This window comes from Pagrus pagrus (genome assembly GCF_965226575.1).
Source record: "Pagrus pagrus genome assembly, chromosome: 4".
NCBI lineage: Eukaryota > Metazoa > Chordata > Actinopteri > Spariformes > Sparidae > Pagrus > Pagrus pagrus.
Genome location: NC_140188.1, coordinates 9,831,061 through 9,851,284, shown reverse-complemented (window position 1 = coordinate 9,851,284; position 20,224 = coordinate 9,831,061). Strand labels below are relative to the sequence as shown.

At 42.0% G+C, this 20,224-nt stretch overlaps 1 protein-coding gene across 3 annotated transcripts in view; it reads right to left on the bottom strand.

Moving 5' to 3' along the window:
* Positions 1-4,210: 4,210 nt before the first annotated feature.
* pitpnm3 (PITPNM family member 3) overlaps positions 4,211-20,224 on the bottom strand; it is an 89,085-nt gene continuing 73,071 nt past the window's right edge. For all 3 annotated transcript variants that reach the window (XM_084350278.1, XM_084350279.1, XM_084350280.1), the window contains 10 exons: positions 18,716-18,934; positions 18,438-18,586; positions 13,787-13,903; positions 10,938-11,054; positions 10,691-10,839; positions 10,353-10,502; positions 10,047-10,230; positions 9,660-9,788; positions 9,080-9,495; positions 4,211-7,037 (listed from right to left, as the gene is read on the bottom strand). In XM_084350278.1, coding sequence (XP_084206404.1) covers positions 9,154-9,495; positions 9,660-9,788; positions 10,047-10,230; positions 10,353-10,502; positions 10,691-10,839; positions 10,938-11,054; positions 13,787-13,903; positions 18,438-18,586; positions 18,716-18,934 — 1,556 coding nt within the window. In that variant the 3' untranslated portion in view covers positions 4,211-7,037; positions 9,080-9,153. The remainder of the gene's footprint in view (positions 7,038-9,079; positions 9,496-9,659; positions 9,789-10,046; positions 10,231-10,352; positions 10,503-10,690; positions 10,840-10,937; positions 11,055-13,786; positions 13,904-18,437; positions 18,587-18,715; positions 18,935-20,224) is intronic.

Here is a 20,224-nt window from a genome sequence, read left to right as displayed (position 1 = left end):
GGAGCTGCTGCCTGGAGCAGAGCTGGAGGTCATGTGAAGTGTTAAATTGCTGCTAGGTAACTGACTTGTTTTGTGTTGCAGAGGGAAAAAATGCATGACCTTCTGGATGACGGTGTCTTTTCTTACGCAAGCATCGCACTGCGTTAAGTTACAGTAAATAGATCTAATGCAGCGTATCTTATAATAAAAGTGGCATCAGTCATTCTAAAAATATCAACTAGTTATACTTAGCTGCAGCAAAACGCTGTTTCCCTCCTGTGTTCTTGTGCTCCTCACAGCCTGATTTCCCCTCCACACTGATTTCCCCTCCTCACCTGTCTTGCATCTGTCTAATTAAACCAGCCCTGTTCCCAGTGTTTTCCAGCCTATCAGCTCCTTCTCTGTTCCTAGTGTTTCTCCACTCACAAGCCTCACCTGTGTTTCTCCACTTCCCTCCTCCTGCACCTCATCCCCTTGTTGGTTTAGTTTGTATTTGGGTCCAGACTTTAGTTCAGTCTTTGTCAAGTCATCTGGTGAGTTTCCCTGATCCTGCTGTTGTTTTTGTCATGTTCCTGGTGTTCGGTCACATTTGCCTGTTGCCATTCATCCTGAATTATACTTCATCCACTCTCTGCCTGCACTTTCATCCTACAGGCGATCTGTTTATTCTGATTAACATTTCTCTAACCTTTGTTTTTGTTTTCTGTCCCCACAAGCTGCAAGCTGTGTCGCCCTCACTCTCTATAGCCTCCTTCTCCTCATCCTCCTCTTTCTCTTTCTCCTCCTCCTCTCGTTTCATTCAGGCTCCCTTCTGATGGCCCCCTGGTGACCATCTATCTCTCCTGGCTCCTGCTGCATCACATATTGATGCATATGGATCGTCATACCCTGTGCTCCACTGGATCGTTGCTCTCCTCTGTTTCACTATCTCCTTATATCTGTATTTCTGTAACATTTGATGCCTCTTCACTGATCTTCTCTGTTTTACTGCTAATTATCTTGTGTGGCCTGCACTGTTCCAGGTCACCACCGTGGAGAGGAGGTCGTGTGGCTCGGGCACCACTTGGCGATGCCTCGGCCTGCTCAGTCGTCTCCTGGATCCACACACTTTACATGTATTATAATTTGTATCAGATATTCTGTCAATGCAACTTGTAAACTGTGATTTTGTTGTTCTTCTCTGCACATGCGACATCTACTGCATGTCTGTCCGGAGAGGAGAGGATGTCGTTCACTGTACAGATTGTAAAGCCCATTGAGGCAATGTGATTGATTAAGTGTAACCCAATGTCATGGTTTGGTTATTCATGGTTCGATTATATCCTGTTATATCCATGTTTCACTTTTCACTTCCTCCCTTTGTCTGTTTCCTCGCCCTTTTTCTGTATACACCTGTGTCTAATAAATGTATTCAAGACAGTGTTTTCCCCTCACTCCCCTGGTCCTGTGTTCTACTTGTGTCTACCTACAGTATGTTGTCTCCTGTGTTTCTTGTGTTTCCCTGGTTTGTTTAGTTTTCATCGTTTTGTTTGTTGCCTGAGTTTTTGACTGCCTTTGCTTTTTGGACTTTTCTCTGCCTGCGTTTGATGTTTGGATTCTTGATCTTTTTATGGCTTTGTATTTGGACTGCAAGCTTACTTTTTGTTGTTCCGCCAAACTGCCTCTGCTTCTGCATTTCAGGCCTCACAACTCAGCTAATTGTGACACTCAAGTATCCAATTACACGATCTTCATCAACAAAATTACATTTGCCCAGTTGTAATAGAATTGTAAATGTTTGAATTTCAATGTTTGAATTTCAATGTTTGAATTTCAATGTTTGAATTTCAATGTTTTCCTGTTCACTTTAAGGATTTCTGTAAAGGACGTCTTGAGGGCTTTTCAAACCACACCTGGCCCAGGGTTAAAAGCATCCTCGAACCTTCTTGGCCCCGTGCTTAGGAGCTTTCTCACTGCCACAATCCTTTGCAACATTGCAAAGCAGGCTTACCCCAACTTTAGCCAAGGGCTTGTGGCGTTATCCCCTAAAAATCGACTAAACACGGGGCTGAAGTAAACAATGGACTTGAAGAGCGTTGACTGTTCTTTAACCCAGGCCTAGCAGATGTGCAATGTGAATTGTGTGGCTCTGGGCTGTGGCTAATGGGTTAACAATGTGTGTGTGAAAGAAAAGGCTAAGTCTTCACAGGGTCAGTAGCAGTGTGAAAAGTCTCTATCTCTTGATAAAGCTGCAGAGCAGCCACTGAATGGATGTCATAGTGAGACTACACTGCAGTGTGAGGGAGTGGTTTGCATTTGCTATTCTTACCCCAAGCGTTGAAGAGTTAAACGCAGACGAAGGCGCCGTACATAAGCACGTTGTTGAATAAAGTGCAGATGCTTCAGTTAAGAAGTTAGTGATTACAGTTATTTTTCTGTGGTTCAGTTGTTGCTTGAGCACCAGGTTGATTAGTGAGGTAGCAACAGTACGAAGGAGCCTCAAAGGAAAATTATCTTGATTGAAGACACTGATCAGCTGATGTGACTTCTTCTGCACAAACGGATACAGGAGAACAAATTTAGAGGACTAAGTTTTAATCACTTAAATCGCAGCTTTCACTGCGGTCGACTTGAGCTATCTTTCATGTGAATCATGAAGCTCGTGGTATAAGAAACCAGCAATCCTTCCGTTCGCGGGGGAACAATTTCTTGCCTGTTTTCCCAGACCATATGTTACTAATGCTGTTAAACGTGGCTTGGAGAATCAGCGCTCCAGCTCATTATAGCAGATGCCTGGGGTAGGATATAACACTTTATACGGAGGTCATTGTCCTCGTCACCTTCACAGTGATGAGGGAATTCATCAGTTTGATGAAATTGCTCATATTTTTTCAGGATCTGTTCAGTGAACTGTTAAAGGAGATGTTTATGGAAACATTATTAAACAGATTCAGGCTCAATAGCTGAATATTCAACAATCCTCTGACGTGTATTGGTATGTATTTAATATAATGACCCACCTTCAGAAAACTTTCTGAACAGCTGAAGGTTGTTGTTGTAACCATTTATTAGGATTGATTAGTACAATTATGGTAGTTGTTCTGGAGTTTTCAATCATATAACATGGTCTTTTTTTTAGTACATAGAGTTGGCTCAGTTATTATGGAGCTGTAAATGTTTAAATATCATTTTTTTTAGCCATGCCAGCTGCTGCGTCGGTTTGTGGGCGACCCAGCACCAATTGGTCCAGAAATAGCTAAGTGTTGGATGGATTTCTATTTAATTTTGTACAGAAATTCATGGTGCCTGTCTTGGTTCAACAAAGGGGACCCAAACGCAGACACACAGGCAGACAAGTAACTAAACAAAATGCGAGCTTTAATAACAAAAGCTGGAAATCCAAATCAATAAAATACAAAATACAAAGACCAAACATAAAAGCTAAACAAAGTGAAAAGCAAAGTACAAGCCAGGAGGAATGCGAGGAATCAGGGATGAACAGCCAGAAACACAGGACAGGGAGATGGGAATGGGAGACACATGAACACAAGGGCAGGACAGAAAAGACAAGCTGAGAGTGAAAAAGGAGGGAAAACAGACAAAGGGAGGAAGTAGAAAGTGAGACATGACACAGAAAGATATAACTGCAAAGTAAAACAGGAAATAACACAACTTAAATACTAAATACACTGAACCTCAGTATATTTATTGGTAATCTACAAATGTTAGTTTGCTAACATGCTAAACTAAGATGGCAAACATGTTAAACATTGTATCTGTTAATCATCAGGATCTTAGCATTAAGCTGTACAGCCTCACGCTGCAATCTGCTGTGAAGCACTACAGGGCAGTGAATGGGTGACTGGGTTTACTTCCAGCAATCAGCACAGGCTTGTAGCCATTTATTGGTTAAGCAGCAGTGCTGCTCTGATGATTGTGAGGCAGAATAAGGCCAACAGCTGCGGCTGCTACAGTTAAAGTCGGTCCCTCCAACATAGGTAATCTGTAAGTGCTCAGTCAAACCAGTTGTTGTCAAGTTTCATAAGGGAATTGGTAGTTGGATTGAGCTTTCTAAGTGTGGCTTTACAACCCAGAAGCCTTGCAAATTCTAGGATATCTCAGCCAAGTTTCATGCCCCACAGTAAAACTCCTGACCTTAAAGTATAAAACATATTATCGCAGGTGATTCAGCTCCCATCTCTGGAGATGAGGAGCATGTGGAAGGAATAACAATACTCGTCCGGAGCAAAACTAAATTCTCCAACTGTGAAATATCTTTATTTATGCAACGATGAAAGACGGACCGAGTCCAATAAACACAATAACATGTTCATCATCACAGGAGATCTGTACAAAACAAGATTCTTTGTATCAGTGAAACCAGGAGTTTTTTTCCCCTCATTGGTCAAAAGGCCGGCGTCAAATACTCAAACCAACCATTTTCAAAAGAAGCTGTCACACCATAAAGAACTGTTAATAAATGGCAAATTGGGTTAATAGTTAAGTCATGATTCAGTGAATGAGAGGTTAATTAGATGTATCTGAAGATTGAATACATAAATCTTCTGATAAATTATGAAACAAAACATGTTTCCTGTGTCATATTGGGATTATTAGCCTTTAGAATAAAATGACAAATTATACAAATGTATGATCTAAAAGTAAGAGGTCACTTCAGAATCCAAGCCAAAGCATTTTTTTAAAGATAATACATCAGCAGAGCTTGTAGAAAGGGGCAGAATACAATAATCTATTTTCCTTAAAAACATTATTATGCTTATAAATCATTTTAAATTGTTAGTCGGGTCCAAAATAAGTGCCTACTGTTATTTATCAGTACCAATTTGGATTTTTCTCAACATGTAGTGGTTGAATTTGTGTCCATGAATTATTTATATACAAATACAACTACTCTATTGTTAGCTAAGAAAACCACAAACATGACAGTTAAGTCATTACTGAACAATATAGAGTAATTGCACATTACAATCACCATTTAACCATCAGGTCGTTATTTGCCATTTACTAACATTGTTGCTGCCCAGCATAAATATTTCACTCCTCCTCCTCCACGTGTACCATCAAATCAAAATATCAGTGTTATCCAGACTTAAGAGTCCATTTGATTATTGTGTATACGTTGATGGGAGTGATCTTGTTGTTGTTTCAGTATCAACAATCTAAATGCAAAACAAAATGGAGTTAGGTATTTGAGTATTGTTTCTACAATATTATACATTTACCAAGGAATGCTAATTGGTGCACTGCAATTACAGGGGCGGCACTACAGGGAGTCGTACATACTTAGTAGTAATCAAATAGATAATTACTGGACCACCTAGGCAGTGAAAGAAAACGGGTCGAAGACAGCTCCCTCCTGGGTTTTCACTTTCCGCTCCGCTATGCAGGTTTTCAGTTAAACCAAGATACTCTAAGATCTCAGAAGCCCCTTTTTCTTTCATAAATCTCGACCAAGTAATCCTCTGACACAGCGCTTCAATCCAAACCTGTAAAAAAAAAAATACACACTCAGTTCTGAAAAGCCGGCAGTAGTGAGCTGCAGTGAGAACATGCAGGTACGTTAACACTGGCCTCCCTGCGTGCTCTGATTCCTCCGCACACACATCATAGCTGTCTTCACGTTCACAGTAAATACAACTGTACAACAAATATACCCACTACAGACACTCACTCGCACATGCACACACATATACAGAATCCGAAAAAAGCAAAATACCAGCTAGATAAAATGCACTTTGTAATGATTGAACGATAAAACTCAATACTTTGGTCAAACAGATCTAATAGTTTTGTATCTCTACTCAACATGAAAAAACAATTTAAGGCAAAAAATCAACCATTCAACAAGTCAAACAACAAAAGGTCCAAAAACATACATTGAAAATATTTCTTTTTACAATATTTCCTCATAGAAAAATATGTTTGACTTGCACAGAGTTTTAAACATGGCCACAGTTAAGACTCAATTCAACCTCGAGTGCACAAGACAGCATCAGATTTCATCACAAATCTATTGGTTCCAGTGCAGCTGTAGTAAAGTGGAAATTCAACTGGCATGGGGTCTATTGTACAATATCCTGCGAGCTACTGCAAACTACCAAGCAACTACACTAATGTTGCTAATAATGACAATTACACACTGTCATTTTAATTATAGATAAACAAGTTCTGATCACTTTTTACGACTGAGTCCATCAATCTGTAAACATTTTTTTTGGTCAAACCAACACTTTCCTACAAACTACATGTTTCATCCTCGAGTAGTTACAGTAACCGACAGGCAGCGACAGTGCACAATATGCAGGAGAAACGAAAGCTACAAATACAGTTAAATACAAATACAACTCTTTGTTTCTGAAGGGAGTACCGCAGCTAAATGGGGAACCGCTGCGGTGTGCTTCCATAGTGCAAAATGCAACCTCAGGGCCCGAGCCGCGCAAGCTACAGCGCTTCAGCGGCTGTGAAGCCCGGGTCTGAGGCGGCTGTCGAAAAGGCATGGTTTGCCTCACTGGTTTGAAGGAAAGGAAAGAGGGGCGGCCACAACATCTAACAGTGGGAGTGAAACGGGGGCAGAGGTCGCATGATTTGGGCTCCACATCGCAGAGCTCGTGTACAGATTGAACCTAAATGTCACAGCGTTTCTGTGTCCAGAGGCCCACACGAGGATGATGTGTGATTAGTATTTACATGGGCGGAGGACTCAGCCAACATGACCACCTGTCAGTGATCTGTTGCTCAAAGTCTCAACAGGTTCGTAACATTTTCCATCCTCTAAAGCGTGTGTGTGGGCACGAATATGTGTGTTTATCAACTGTCTGATACATTCTTTTGATTTTACGATTAGACACAGTTCGAGCTCGAAACAGACATTCACAAAAAATCATTGCCATCCCCAGCGATGGCTCAACATTTCAGTCACGAAGACTACATTATCCATCGAGCAGGTCACGGAAAAATGGCCGAACAGGTGGCAAAGTGAAGAGGGCCAAGCAGGAGGTAAAGCTGAGCTGTGAGGGATTGCCAGCAGAGGATCCAATGTACAGTAGGTAGAGGTGACACTGTCGAATGAGAGAGGAAAATTAGTGAAGTCACACGCATTTGAGGAAAAGTTAACACAACTGATTGGTGTTGTTTTCCCTACAGGCTCTCACGATGACACAGCTCCAATCTACATAATTGCAAAGACAATATCCCTCAAACTAGAAATCAGTGGATTTCCAGCATGAAGACACACAGTATTTGTAAGTCATCAGTACTTGAATAATCATAATCATGGGCAAATTTACATTCAGTCCTCCCAGGGAGCTGCTGCTAATAAAAGCATCTCTTGCCACAGGAATATTAAGCAGCCAAAAAAAACCACTCCATTTGTTATGTCCTACTTTGTTTCGTTCAATAATTCTTTCTAATTAATTCTCATTTTGTGTTCTTAGACTTGAGTTTATTTATAAAAAATATAAATGCCTGTGAGTGTAAAGACCTTAATGTATCAGGTATGTCACGGCACATACTCTAATCAAAGTGGAAGTTTATTGACTTTGCCGGGACTCAACAGTAGCGAGCAAAATCAATCTGTGTTTGCGTCAAAGCGCTGCAGAGCCTCGGGCTCTTAAAGGTGAAAGGCTGCATTATTCAAAGAGGATCAATTCATGTCACCTCAGAAATGTGACAGTGATTGTTATTCTGCGGGAAACAATCAAACACAGCTTCAAAGGTGTCGCAGCAACCCGAAGAGGCCAATTCTGACAAACTTCACCGCTTTGATGCTCTTGACAAACTTCTGATTGCAGGCTGTCTGAGAAAACCTCTGCACGACTAAAACAGGAGGTGAAGATGTTTGCTTTGACCAGTATAGGACCTTTGTTTTCGACTGTTGAGAAAATGTCAGTCTTCTATCACCATGATTTGATGTTTGCACTGTGCAAATTGCACATTTCATCCCTATTTCCCCCGCTGTGGGACCAGGAGACTATGTTGATGGGGTTTTAACAAAATATGTGGGACTGATGCATGTCACTGATCTGCTCTGGCAAATAAAAGTACACTCCACCGATTTTTTGAAGTACAGTTCCCCCTCCTTGTTGTATAATGTATTCGTTGATTCTGGGAAGAGCCATCTAAGGAGGGCATGTAATTAAAGACACTGTCAAGTTGCATTAGCAAAATTGTAGGATCCAGCATTTCTGAAGCTTGACCCAAACGGGGGATTAAAAGTCAGGATATTCTAATCTGTCTCTGAGTCCCAACAACAGTGCTCCTTTAAAGGGGCTGTACGTAACAATTTTTAACAATTTACACGTATTAATCACGTTGTTATTGGTGATGTGTGATCGGATTGCGAAGTGATGAGAAAAATGAGACCTTCCCCTAACGTTAGTTTGCAGATGGAGTCCACAGAGCCCCTTAAGACTGCTTTGCTCACAGGCGACTACGCTTAAATACTGTTTTTTCCTCTTTATTAAATGCATACCTTCTTCGAAACCCCTCACCAGTGTTTTACAAAACTAAACATCATTCCTTATTGCTCCATTTTGGAGTTTTAAACAGAGTATGGCAGTACAGTACAGCCCTGCACCGGTCTGTCCAGAGAGAAACCTGGATCGTTTAGGGCAGCATGCTGATTCAGACAGAATGAGACACACCACACTGTGCAGGTCCAGATGGGCGAGACACAAGTGATCAGACAGGCTGTAAACAAGCCAAGAGCTAAAAGTTTAGATTATCTAAGCTACTAAAAAGTAAAAGCAAGTGCATCTGAAATGTTGGTAATAATCCCTCATCGTGTATGAAAACTGCACAAACTACAGCAAGAGTCAAAGTTGAATATTGAACTTGGCCTCTAAAGAACTTGCTCTGTAAACTGTTTTTGGGTCATATTATTTCTGTTCACATTTGTTTTATCAGCCTGAAGCTTGTGTTCGATCATCTGACTGCTTCTTTCTCTTCTCCTGTCTGAATCTATTTTACCCGTGTCACTGTGTTTTCAAATCTCGGCATCTAACTTGGCAAGAACGAAGGTATTTTTACTGACAGCAAAAACTGCCATACTAGGTCGTAGAATTGTCCATTAAATCTCCTTAAATAAACAATGAGCCCTCACCTTGGCCCTCCACACTAAGACCCCTTTGTTCTCCACTTTTATCCTCCTGAAATCCTTCCATCACTTTCTTGCCGTCAGGGAGTGGTGTCTCCGCGATGCATGGAGGCCCGTCCCCATGTGACTTGTCCACCACCACCTCCTCCTCCTCCACCTGCTCCTCCGCCCCCGTGGTCCTTATCCGACTCCGGCTGGCTCTGGGCTCGCTCAGGCTTGGGGTTGGGCGTGCATGGCGGATCAGGCTGTTGCACCGACATGGTCCTACGCAGGTGGGTGCGCTTACACAGGAAGTCAGGCTTCGCCGAGAGACCAAAAGAGCCTTTTCTTAAGACCATACGAACCGAAGGGGATTTCTTAGGTCTGGCTCTGTGCCCAAACTGAAGGGTGGAGAGGTGCGCTGCATAGCCATCGCTCAGGAACTGCATATACAACACAGAGAAGAGGTTAGAAAAACAGAGAGTCGTAAGAAGATTAGAGTTAATTGAAAGAACCAGGAGGAAAGCCAAAGCGTTTTAATTGAAAGAGGCAGACAGAAACGCCATTAACTGCTGCTAGAGAAAGAGATTAACGAAAATGTAGCTACCTGGCACTGATTTTGGTACTTCTTCGAAGGTCTGCCAACAATATAAATCTGTGAAGGGCTGAGGCCGAGCATGTTGTAAACAGAGATGTCCTTCATGGAGCCGTAAGCAGAGTTGATCTTAATGTGACACTGGTGAGAGAGGAAATAATCTGTTGGACATGTGCGTGGCATTTCGATGCAGCCCAACCCATGGCGACAAATCTATGAGCCCGCAAGGAATAGAGCTCACTGCAGGGTGAGGAGCAAAATGTGTCACGTGACTAATATGAAAGACTGGTTTCTGTGAAGACCACAGCAACAGTGTGTTAGGGAGGGATTATAATGCATTCATGATGCGTTATGGCTGCGCTCGTAAACACACGTAATGCTTTGTCTTTAGTGGTCTACCTCCTGTATGAGGTTCCTGAGGAAGATGGTCTTTTGCCGCAGAGGATCATGAACTAGGCCTTCAGAGAAGAAGATCATCCCGTGGGGAAAGTTATGCTGTGACAGCCAGGATACCACGCGCTGCTTCTGCATGTCAGGGCGGCCTGTGATGTAGATAATGAGATACCCCAGGTCCTGCCAGTGCCTGCATGTGAATGCATAGCATCAAACGAGTTATTCATTTTGATAGACTGCAGTGGTGGAGAGAACATGAACCTTAATGCACAAGCACACACGCACATACATTCAGAGGCTGTTACCACTGACCTGACGACATCAACAGCCCCGGGGCGGACCTTGGGGTCACTGCCCATGATTGAAACGCTGGCAGCAAAAGAGCCATCAATGCTGAAGACCACACACTCCATGCCCCGTGGCAACACAGTCAGGTAGGCCTCTGCACTCGTTTGATCCCCCCTTGGATAGAAAAGGAGAGAGGTTGCGTAAGAAAAAGCATTTGCTACACATGGTTATTACTCCCTTCAATATTGCAACCTCTAGCTAGACGCTTACACACCATTATAGGGTATGGATAAAGGACTTAATTCGATAAGTCTCTCCTTTTTTCTATGACAACTACGAGTACGTGCTACAAGGATGCTTACTTGACCACCATTTTAATCGGATAGACTCCCAGGCCGAGCTTCTTGCTCTTGGGTATGGTATACGCGACCCTGCCGCTGCTGTTGGTCACCTCTGTGTCAAAGTGCACCCAGCGGCCAGACTGAGGTTGTGTCATTAGCAAGATGTCCACCTGAGAGGAGCAGAGCGGGTCAACGGGCAGAGATTCATGTTAAGACTGGAAAACACACATGTATATCTGCAGTAATCAATCATGTTGCAGCTCTTCACCTTTTCTCCAGTCAGAGTGACCATGTCCAAGGGGCCGTACATGAAGCGACCCACCAGAGTTTGAGGTCCATCCTCGGTGGCAATGACATCGTTAACCCTGTGGTTGCCGGTGACGTTCTACAACGTAACAAGGAGCATAAAACACAGTTCAGTCATACTCGAGTTAAGGTTTTTACTTTTTAGTGCTGCTTCTGTGATGTTCTTAAACAAATCTTAGCTTATACTGATGACGAGCATGAGATGAAGTACAAAGCTCTGAAAAAGACACGACAAGAGGTTTTATAACACAATGAAGGTGAAAGATTTAGAAGGATAGCTTGGCAGAAATGATTATAATAATTATGTTTCTGTTAACTTAGAATGAGCCTTTTATATCTACAGAGGGGTTTGGTCCTCATCCACACAGTCCACCATGTTGCACCACCATGTTTCTACGGTAGCCCAACACAGACAAACCAAACACTGGCTCTAGAGAGGGCCTTTTATTTATGTTTTTTGCAACTGAGCCCTTCGAGGATGCCCCTTTCATACCCAATGGTAACAGTATCAACTGCTACAAGTCAACCTGTTTACCTGTTTTCAATTGAGCATACGTCAAAATGAACAAGGATTAGCACATTACCACAATCTGTTTAATTTATGTTTTAAACAGCATCGCAACTTTTTGGGAATCGCGATTGTATATAGGCATCTGTTCGCTAGCAAGTTCATCACATCATCTTAAAGGTGAATAATATGTGAATGCTGCATTTGTATCTCGTTTCTGCTTCTTCACACTGCAGTGTTCAGTTAAAAAAAGGTTTAAAGACCCCTTCAAAATCACACATAACTAACTGTAAGAGAACGGGGGGCAGCACATGGAATGATAAGATATAAACTATTGGACGCACTATTGACTATGTATTTACTTCTATGCACGCCTAAACCACAGTGATGATGCACTGAAATCACTACTGGTGTCGTTAGCCCTTCAGACATTCAGCACAGCAAGGGTGAAGTTTTCCCTGCTTTGATGTGTAGCACGCAATGCGGGACCTTCCAGAAAAGAGAGTTAAGTTATTTTAAGCTTCCTTGACTTGTTATTTTCTCCTTATTGCGCCATTCAGTGAGTACCTCCTAGTGAGCGAGCAGAGAAACACTAATCCCTAAATCTCTACTTACTGAAATGGTTGCAGTTTAATAGCATATTTCTTATACTGTGTTGTGGTCCTCCATGACAGAAAGTTTAATTCTCCTTCCAGGTTCTCTGCCATTTCTGTAACCTTTAGTTTAAGCTGGGGAATTTTGCTCTTTTTCAACACCCTGCTGTTGATAAAAGATAACACTTCCTCCACACAGGATTTATACTTGTGAAGCGCTGATAAAATGTTAACTTTTTAAAAGAATATAAAATACAGGACTTCATGAGTATACAAAACAGTAATGTAACTTGTCAACCCCATCTTTGTTTATCGCAATGATTTCATGAAGAGGCAGAGGCTGGCATGGCATTTTGTTTACTTGAAAATAAAGTGCTGTTCATCGACAGCACTCAGCAAAAAATAATGGACCATCTGCACATAACGAATACTGTGAAGTGCTAATGGGATCCATGTCGCGGTTGTCTTTTACTGTTCGAACACATCAGCTAATGAAAACTGATTTAAAAGCTGTGACACCTAACAAGGAAGTTCAACATCTCCAGCTGTTTTGTTTTGTCAACAATGAATTGTTTGCCAGTGTGAGGTCTTATTTACTGATCCGGTGATGTGGCGAACAAGCAGAGTGAGCGGAACGTATATGCACACCGGCACACTCGGCACATAAATCATCACAGCTACTGTGTGACTTGAGGAGGCTTGACAGTGTTCGATATGTAGTTATATTTCCCCCGACACAGTTCACTGGGCACTCTGTGCGGTCAAATGTGAAAACAGGAAAGCAACATGCGTAGTATCGCCATCCACTCACAGGCGACGTGTGGAAGAGATGAGTTGGAGAGTCAGACCCCCGGCTGCGAAAAGAGCAGCATGTACAAGAAACAACAGCCACACTAGTGGTCCTGCTCCAGCTGTGACAAAGACCTCTTACCACAGCAGAGGCAGATTAGAAATAGAAGCCAGCTCTCTGTGAATAGCACCATCCTGCAGCAGATGAGCTGGCTGTGCCCCGATTCAATCTCGACTAAATCTCCCTAACTTTTCCAGAGCTACTTTTCTTTAAGCGCTTACATCAAAAACACATCACGTTGCCGAGGTGAGGGCACGAACAGGATTACACTGAAAGCAGGATACCTTCGTAGACTGAAATATAGATATGTTTCCATGGTACTCTGGTTGCACTGCTCTATTTATGGCTTCAATAAAGGCAAGCAGTCACTAAACTCTTGTCTTTAGAAAATGGCAGATAAAAGGAGCACGAAACAGCAATGTGACCTTGATTGTTCCACACGGCAGAGCTCAGAAGCATCAAGTAATTGTGTGTCTACCTGCTTCAGTGCTTCAAGGTGAAAGTGTGGGAGTATTTTAAGAAATTCAGGTCACAGCGCTTAAGCACTACAACCTCAGCAGTTAGAGATAAATGTATTTTTAGTCTGAATGAATGCAAGGCCATTGTGACAGAAGAACAATCTCTGCTGTGTGGGCGGTTGTATTTCTGGAGACGATATTCCAGCTTGTATAATATATTGCGTCTGAGCCGGAGTGCTGTGTTAAAATATTCATGAATTTGTTCACATAAAGTTTGAAAATGAGCTCCTAAATGTTAATTGAGGAGACGTAAAATCACACTTGTGCCGGCGATTTCGCCGGCAGGAGCAAACTGGGGCAAAAGTATATTTATACAAAGTAAAGCACCGAATAATTTATTACCCTTAGTTTGACGTGTGTCCTCCTTCTGAGCCATTTTTCTCGCGGGCTGGAGGGAGAGAACGGAGCCGAGTCCTGGTTGTGTGCTTCCTGGGTCTTCAAACAGTCGCATCGCATGAGCTGCCGATAAACACATGCACGTATTAGAGCGGGAATTTTCACACACAAGAAATCCATTCTTACGTTAAAGGTGCACTCTGTAGTTTTGAGGAGGAAATTTTAATCAGAAAAAAAAATGACAATGATGATATTTTATGCCTGAACAAACTAAATAAACAACTCTTGTCGTTTTCAAAACTAAATAAACAGAATAAACAAACTGACCTTATATATTATAACTTACTACTATATATATATTTGGCGGACCCTGCCACCTTTCTAGCTTCAAACAGTGTACTGTGGACCTTATTATCCTCTGAGAACAGCTTGTTTATTCAGTTATGGAAAAGATAAATATTTATTATTACCTCATTAATATTGTAAATGTCTTCTGCAGAACAACATAGTGCCCCTTTAAACAGACAGAGCAGGTTTGTCTACAAGTAATGACTTGCTTATCTGAGCAGTAAAGAATGGACAATAATAATAGTAAGGAATCGCCTAAAGCCTGGAGGTGAAATCTGCTGTTATGTTTAGCGATCATAAATCACAATTTTAATGGAAAGCATTCGCGACAAAAGCAGCACTGACACAGATTACAGGCTGAGGGGTGATTTGGAGTACTCAAAGAAAATTACCAGTCACTACTTGAAAGAGGTCGTGCATATCGTTCCTAACGGATCAGACAAAGACAAACATTCTCTCACATGCTGAACTTGCACTGTGAGCAATAATTTGGCTTTAACTCTTTAATATGACGCGGCATTAAGTGGAGCTGAGAAACCGCTGAACCAAAATAAGGATCTTCAGCTTTATTAGCTTCCTAATGGCATCGATAGCACTTCTTCTTTTTTTCCGGCACGCTCTCCTTATTCCACTCACGTTTCCTGACAAAGAAGACATGTGCGGCAGACAGTGGCAGCGGTGAAAAAAAAAAAAATCGTTCTGTTTTTCTTCTCCCGCCGCTCTGCTTTCTAATGATCAAGTTCAAAGACTGTGTTTTCAGTGGCTTCTAATAGGACATGACGCGATGACACTTGTCTTGTTTCTTCATTAATTTTTTGTCCTGCTAATTGTTGCTGTCTAGGGATTCAGTGAAGATCCTTGTCTTTATCACAGACACACCTGAATACAATCATTGTCGAGGACATATTCAGGGACAGCTCAGGCAGCCAGGGCTCACGGTTTAATTCCCACTTTGTGCTTAAAATATATGCAGAGTTGGCACGATGAGACTATACACTCGGGTAATTGTGACTTCAGAAAGTTGATGATAGAGATATGGAAATGACCGAAGAGTCACTTTAGCTGAGAACACATTTGCAGACCTTTAAAATCCTAACCGACCGTAAAGGAGTTGGCAGCATACATTTATTTTCTGAATCATGCACATTAAAGTCGTGCCCTTTTTTATAAACCAGCAGAAACTGAAGAATCCTGCACAGCTTTGTTAAGATTTCAGTCATAAAATCAAACACGCTTGATGAAAGGACTCCCACTTGTCTGAGGCTCAACTGTGAGGTGTGAGATGAATCATAAACATCCTCGTGCAAGATAAAGTGCTGGTTGGTGATAGCGACCTTCACTTAATTTTGCAGAAATCTCCAGAATCTTGACCATCATCATGAAGACTAAAACAAGGTAAAAGTAAGGCTTTATATCATGTAGTGCATTCTGAGCTGCAGATCCACGTGTCATGACTCAATATATATTCTCAACATAATATAAGATGTCTTGAAACGACCTCTCGTCATAGTCATGGTTAATTGTTCATTTTTTATTATCTTTATTTCTCTTCGTCCCCTGTTACACGTCATAAAGGAGTATTGACGACATCGCTGGCTGGCTGCCAGGCTTGTGGTTATAAGATATTCAGGGTGTCATCTGTGCAGCAGGAGCCCTTGAAACAGCGAAGCAGCATCTTTCTTTTGTGCAGCAAGAAGACACCATTAAATGGCAACAGCTGTTCTACAAGAAATGGTGTTTGGTTCAAAGAAATGGCAAAAGAGAAGAGAGAATAAAACATTACACAGTCACATTTCATTACCTTAAACTAGGAGAACAACCTGAAAAGTCACTGAGGATGCAGCATTTAAAACTAGAGTTTCCTTTATCTATTTTTACTGGGAAAATCTGTTGAAGTCCTACATATCTAAAGGTGCACTATGAAGTTTTGGGGAAGAAATTGAAATCATAAAAGAAATCTTCATTCATTGATTTTTCATGAAAGAAGAAACTGAATAAACAAAAAAGAATGACGCAATTTCACACTGTTTTACTTTAAAGGTGGGCAGCACTGGGGCCTCTGGGGAAATAAACGCAGCAGGCACACTGGATTCTCCTCCGCTGCGGGAAAGAGCTGAGACTTTATTTTTTAAACTTTGCCGGAGTAGAAAGTGGATTTATCTTCACTCTCAACCTTTCTGCAGAGACAACCCACAGAGATTCTGACACCCTCCACTGTAAGGTGTACTGTAATTTGTCTCTCTTTGTCTTTGTTGACTGCTTACTGGAGGGGAAATGTACTTTTTCTTCAAGAACGAGGAGAAGCTGGACGGAAATAACCCGAGTATCTGGTGAGTGCTTGGTTCAGTCACAGGCTGAATTGAACACAAATGCAGACAGTCGGACGAACACAGCGTTGGAATGAGACTCAACAATCAACTATCTGACCACTCTTTCAACTATATGTGACTGTTGAGTCTCAGTCCAAAGTTGTTTGGGTTGCCTTGGGTTTGGGTTGGCGATTCATGGCATCAGCTGTCTCATTGCATTGTTTTTGGGTTATGTTACAGAAATAATTAGAGGGGCATGTGGAGTTCCCCAAGGTTCAATCCTAGGACACTCTTTTTTAAAACCCCAACATATTGCCGTTCACCGATTATTCTTTGAATTATTTTTATATTCGCACAAGAAACTTTTATTCTGTCACTTCACATGCTATTTTTATATCATGACTTTCTTCTGTCTTTGTTCATAAGCTTGTTTTGTTGTCTCCTATATATACTTTCTTATGTCAAGACCAGTGTAGGACCTGGTAAATCTGGCATCTACCCTGCAAGAAATGCCAAGACAAGTTTCTAAAACTAAACCACATGAAAAGACTATTTCCAACTTAACGCCTCTGTCCAGTGCCTCCACTTTCCACCTCCTACAGCCTTCTTGTCGGTGGTTTTGTTATGTTATACAACATTACACAGTCTGAAACATTTTAACGTACATGTTACAAAGAGCTGAGCGGATCATGCAGTGACAGCAAGCGGCATCCTGCTGCTCTCATTTGGTTATAACAACACGGAGGCAAACAAAGCCTGAGGCCTTGGATTTGAAGCAGAGTACATTTTTTACATCAAAGAGGACAGGCTATGCATGCGAACTCATGGTGTTAACAAGAAACTGCAGATGTACCATATTTTTCTGTTAAGTTGTTACATCTACTCCCGAAGCAACGTGCTTACTGATGTTCAGTCTTTTGAGCTACCAGCCAGCAAACTTTTCCCTGCAAACGTTTTTTTATTTTGTCTTGTTGTGAAGATTTAATCTGAAAAGCCTTTAGATGATGGTAGTTGCTGCTGGAAATAAGTTATACTAATTATGCACTAACACTGTAATTACCGTGAGAAAAAAAAAGGGCAGAGTAGGCCAATTAAAATATTCAGACAATACTCCTCCTAACTTGTTAAGCTGCCCGCAGGCTGTCCAGCTTGTTTGCCAAACAATACAGACGCTAAGCAAATAGGCAAGTGCCTAGATTTAAATGCTTTTCCTGCCATACATCTCTCATTTTACAGCAGTGCCATTATCCCTCTACAGCTGCTAGACCGTGAGATAGCAGCTGCTTGATTGACAGCTCATTTGAGCAGATATGAGTTTCTACGCCTGTCCTAAAGCCTGCAACAGCCAATGAGTCATCATGTAGACTAGTGACCCACTCTCTGTTCCATCTCTTCTCTCCTGAGCCACTTACACACCAGCCCCCAGATGATGCAAGTCTATGTAGGTTTATGCATTTTGCTCTTTGAATTGGCTGTTTTTCCACCTTAGCACTAGTATTTGAATATTTTATATGCACAAAGTTAGCGCTAATCAGGAAATAAACAACAATAATGGGTTTTTGCCCCTGTAACTCTCAAGCAGGGGTACTTTGAGGTCATAAAATTGCTTTTTGGCACCTGAATATTTCCTGTTGTTCAGTGTTCATTTTCAGTGATATTGTTATCTAATTTTAACTTGGACCATGTAAGACTACATGATGTGGATTCATTGTGTTTCTAATAGGGGCAGTTATAGGTCATCTGTAGGGTTATTTTTGCATCAAAAAGAAAAAAGAAATAAATAATTCAGCTTATTCAAACTCCTACAGACCAATGCCAGAAGCACTTACAGAGCTTTGGACAGCTCGAATAAAAGAAATCAGCTTTCAAAAGAGCCCAAAACCATTCCTGTACTCCAAACGGTTCAACAACAGCTTTGAATTTACTTTGGGCTGGACATTTTGCAAGATCTGTAAAAAGTTGCTGGAGAAAAAGATAAGCTGTCAATAAGGCTGGCCCACCTGCCGGAGAACAAAAGCTGCAACATCAGTAGACTCCCAGTAGGAGGCGTGAAAAAGGTGAGGCAGAGCCACCGTTGGGAAGGCCGTCAGCACGTCAGGGCAGTACAAAGCATAATCCAGCCTCTTGGAGCCCCACCAGCTGCTGGAAACTGGAAACACACACGCATATTAAGGAATACTTCTGTGAAAAAAATCTGTGAAACCTCATGAACCTGAATTCATCTACAGGAAATAATTGACTACATGTGACAGGACAGTGTAGCTTAACTCCCACTCACTATTAGCGATGGTGTTTCCCAGCTGGCTCATGGAGCAAACCGACGTTTCACTTTCCACACTGGTCACACTGGCCCTGCGACCCCCCTCTTCTCCTCCTCCTCCTCCTCCTCCTCCTCCGCCTCCTTCGGTCTTCGTCTCCGAGGATGGCTGCGAAGCTGGGCCTCCGGAAGTTTGATCACCTTCCAGAAACACGTCTGTATTGCCTTGGATACTTTCCGCTAAGGGAGGTTGAGGAGAGGGGGGGAGGAAGAGAGAGAAGGCAAGGACAAACAGAGAGGGGAGAGGAAAGGAAATGCTTTGATCACACAACAACCGACTGGCCTCAATCTTTAAATCAATGCTGTTATTTTGCCTAATAAAAAAAGCCTCTTGCTGTGTATTGACTTGCTTGCTTGCGGTTTATCAAAGAAAACCAAAGACAAGAAAGTGTGAGCACAATGACAGAGGCTTCTTGCTCTCGGCTCCTGCTGACAAGCAGAATAATTTTATCAGGTTGGCTTCTTCTCTCCCACTGGCACGTCTCCACGCAGATCTTTCATAGTTAGAGAGGTAATACTGCATAATAGGAAAAAGAGTTCCCTGGAGACCTGGCTTCACCAGACATCATGGATCTACTTGTTATTCCCGAAGACGCAGAGCCTGGAAGAAGCATTTCATCAATAATTTAATCGTGGGAGAAGCGCGTGTCTACCAGCTCGGTCCAATATCACATTTATCGTAAAGACCACAATACATCTTGAGGACAAAAGGAGACTCGCACTGAATGTAATTCAACTTCCGGCAAACAGGATTTCATAACAACAGGAAGCTGAACAACACAGCAGGCCGGTCTCTTTCTTTATGAGCACTCCCACGCTGTTTTTCCTCTCCTACCTGCATTATGAAACTCAGAATGTTTTTTCAAGCAGACTCTAAAGAGTGCTCATTATCCCATTACCGAGCCTTTCATGTTGATGTGGATCCATTATGAGACAAGATATGGCTCAACCTCAGTGACAACTTACACTATTGAATGGGATGTGATCTATAGACTGTATTTGTATGCATGTCACAAACAAGATTTAATGTGAGGTGACCTGTGTCATGTCATCTACAAGCTCCCATTTACTGTAACATGCACCAATCCAGTAGGATGTCTTACTGATGTGATGAGGTGGATATCTGGTATGAACCGAGAGCCGGAGCACCATGGCTGAGGGGAGCTTAGATAAAAATGAGAGTGAGTGTGCCGCACGCCTGCAAATGTTACGCAGAACACGTTGTGTCTTTTCTGGGAAAGAGGAATCTCGCTGCATCTCTTGAAAGAAATTATTCTCTTAACCTTTCCCTCTGACACGATCCTCTGTTTACATGACTTCCACTCACACTAAACATTAGACGGACGTAATCTCCACTGCATTTAAATTTTTTGTACCCTGTGTCAAATTCTCGCCCAGAATTGTCCATTTTGTTTCATGTTGCAGCCGGTTATTGACAGATTAACACCCTCTCTCTATCTGTCTGCTGGA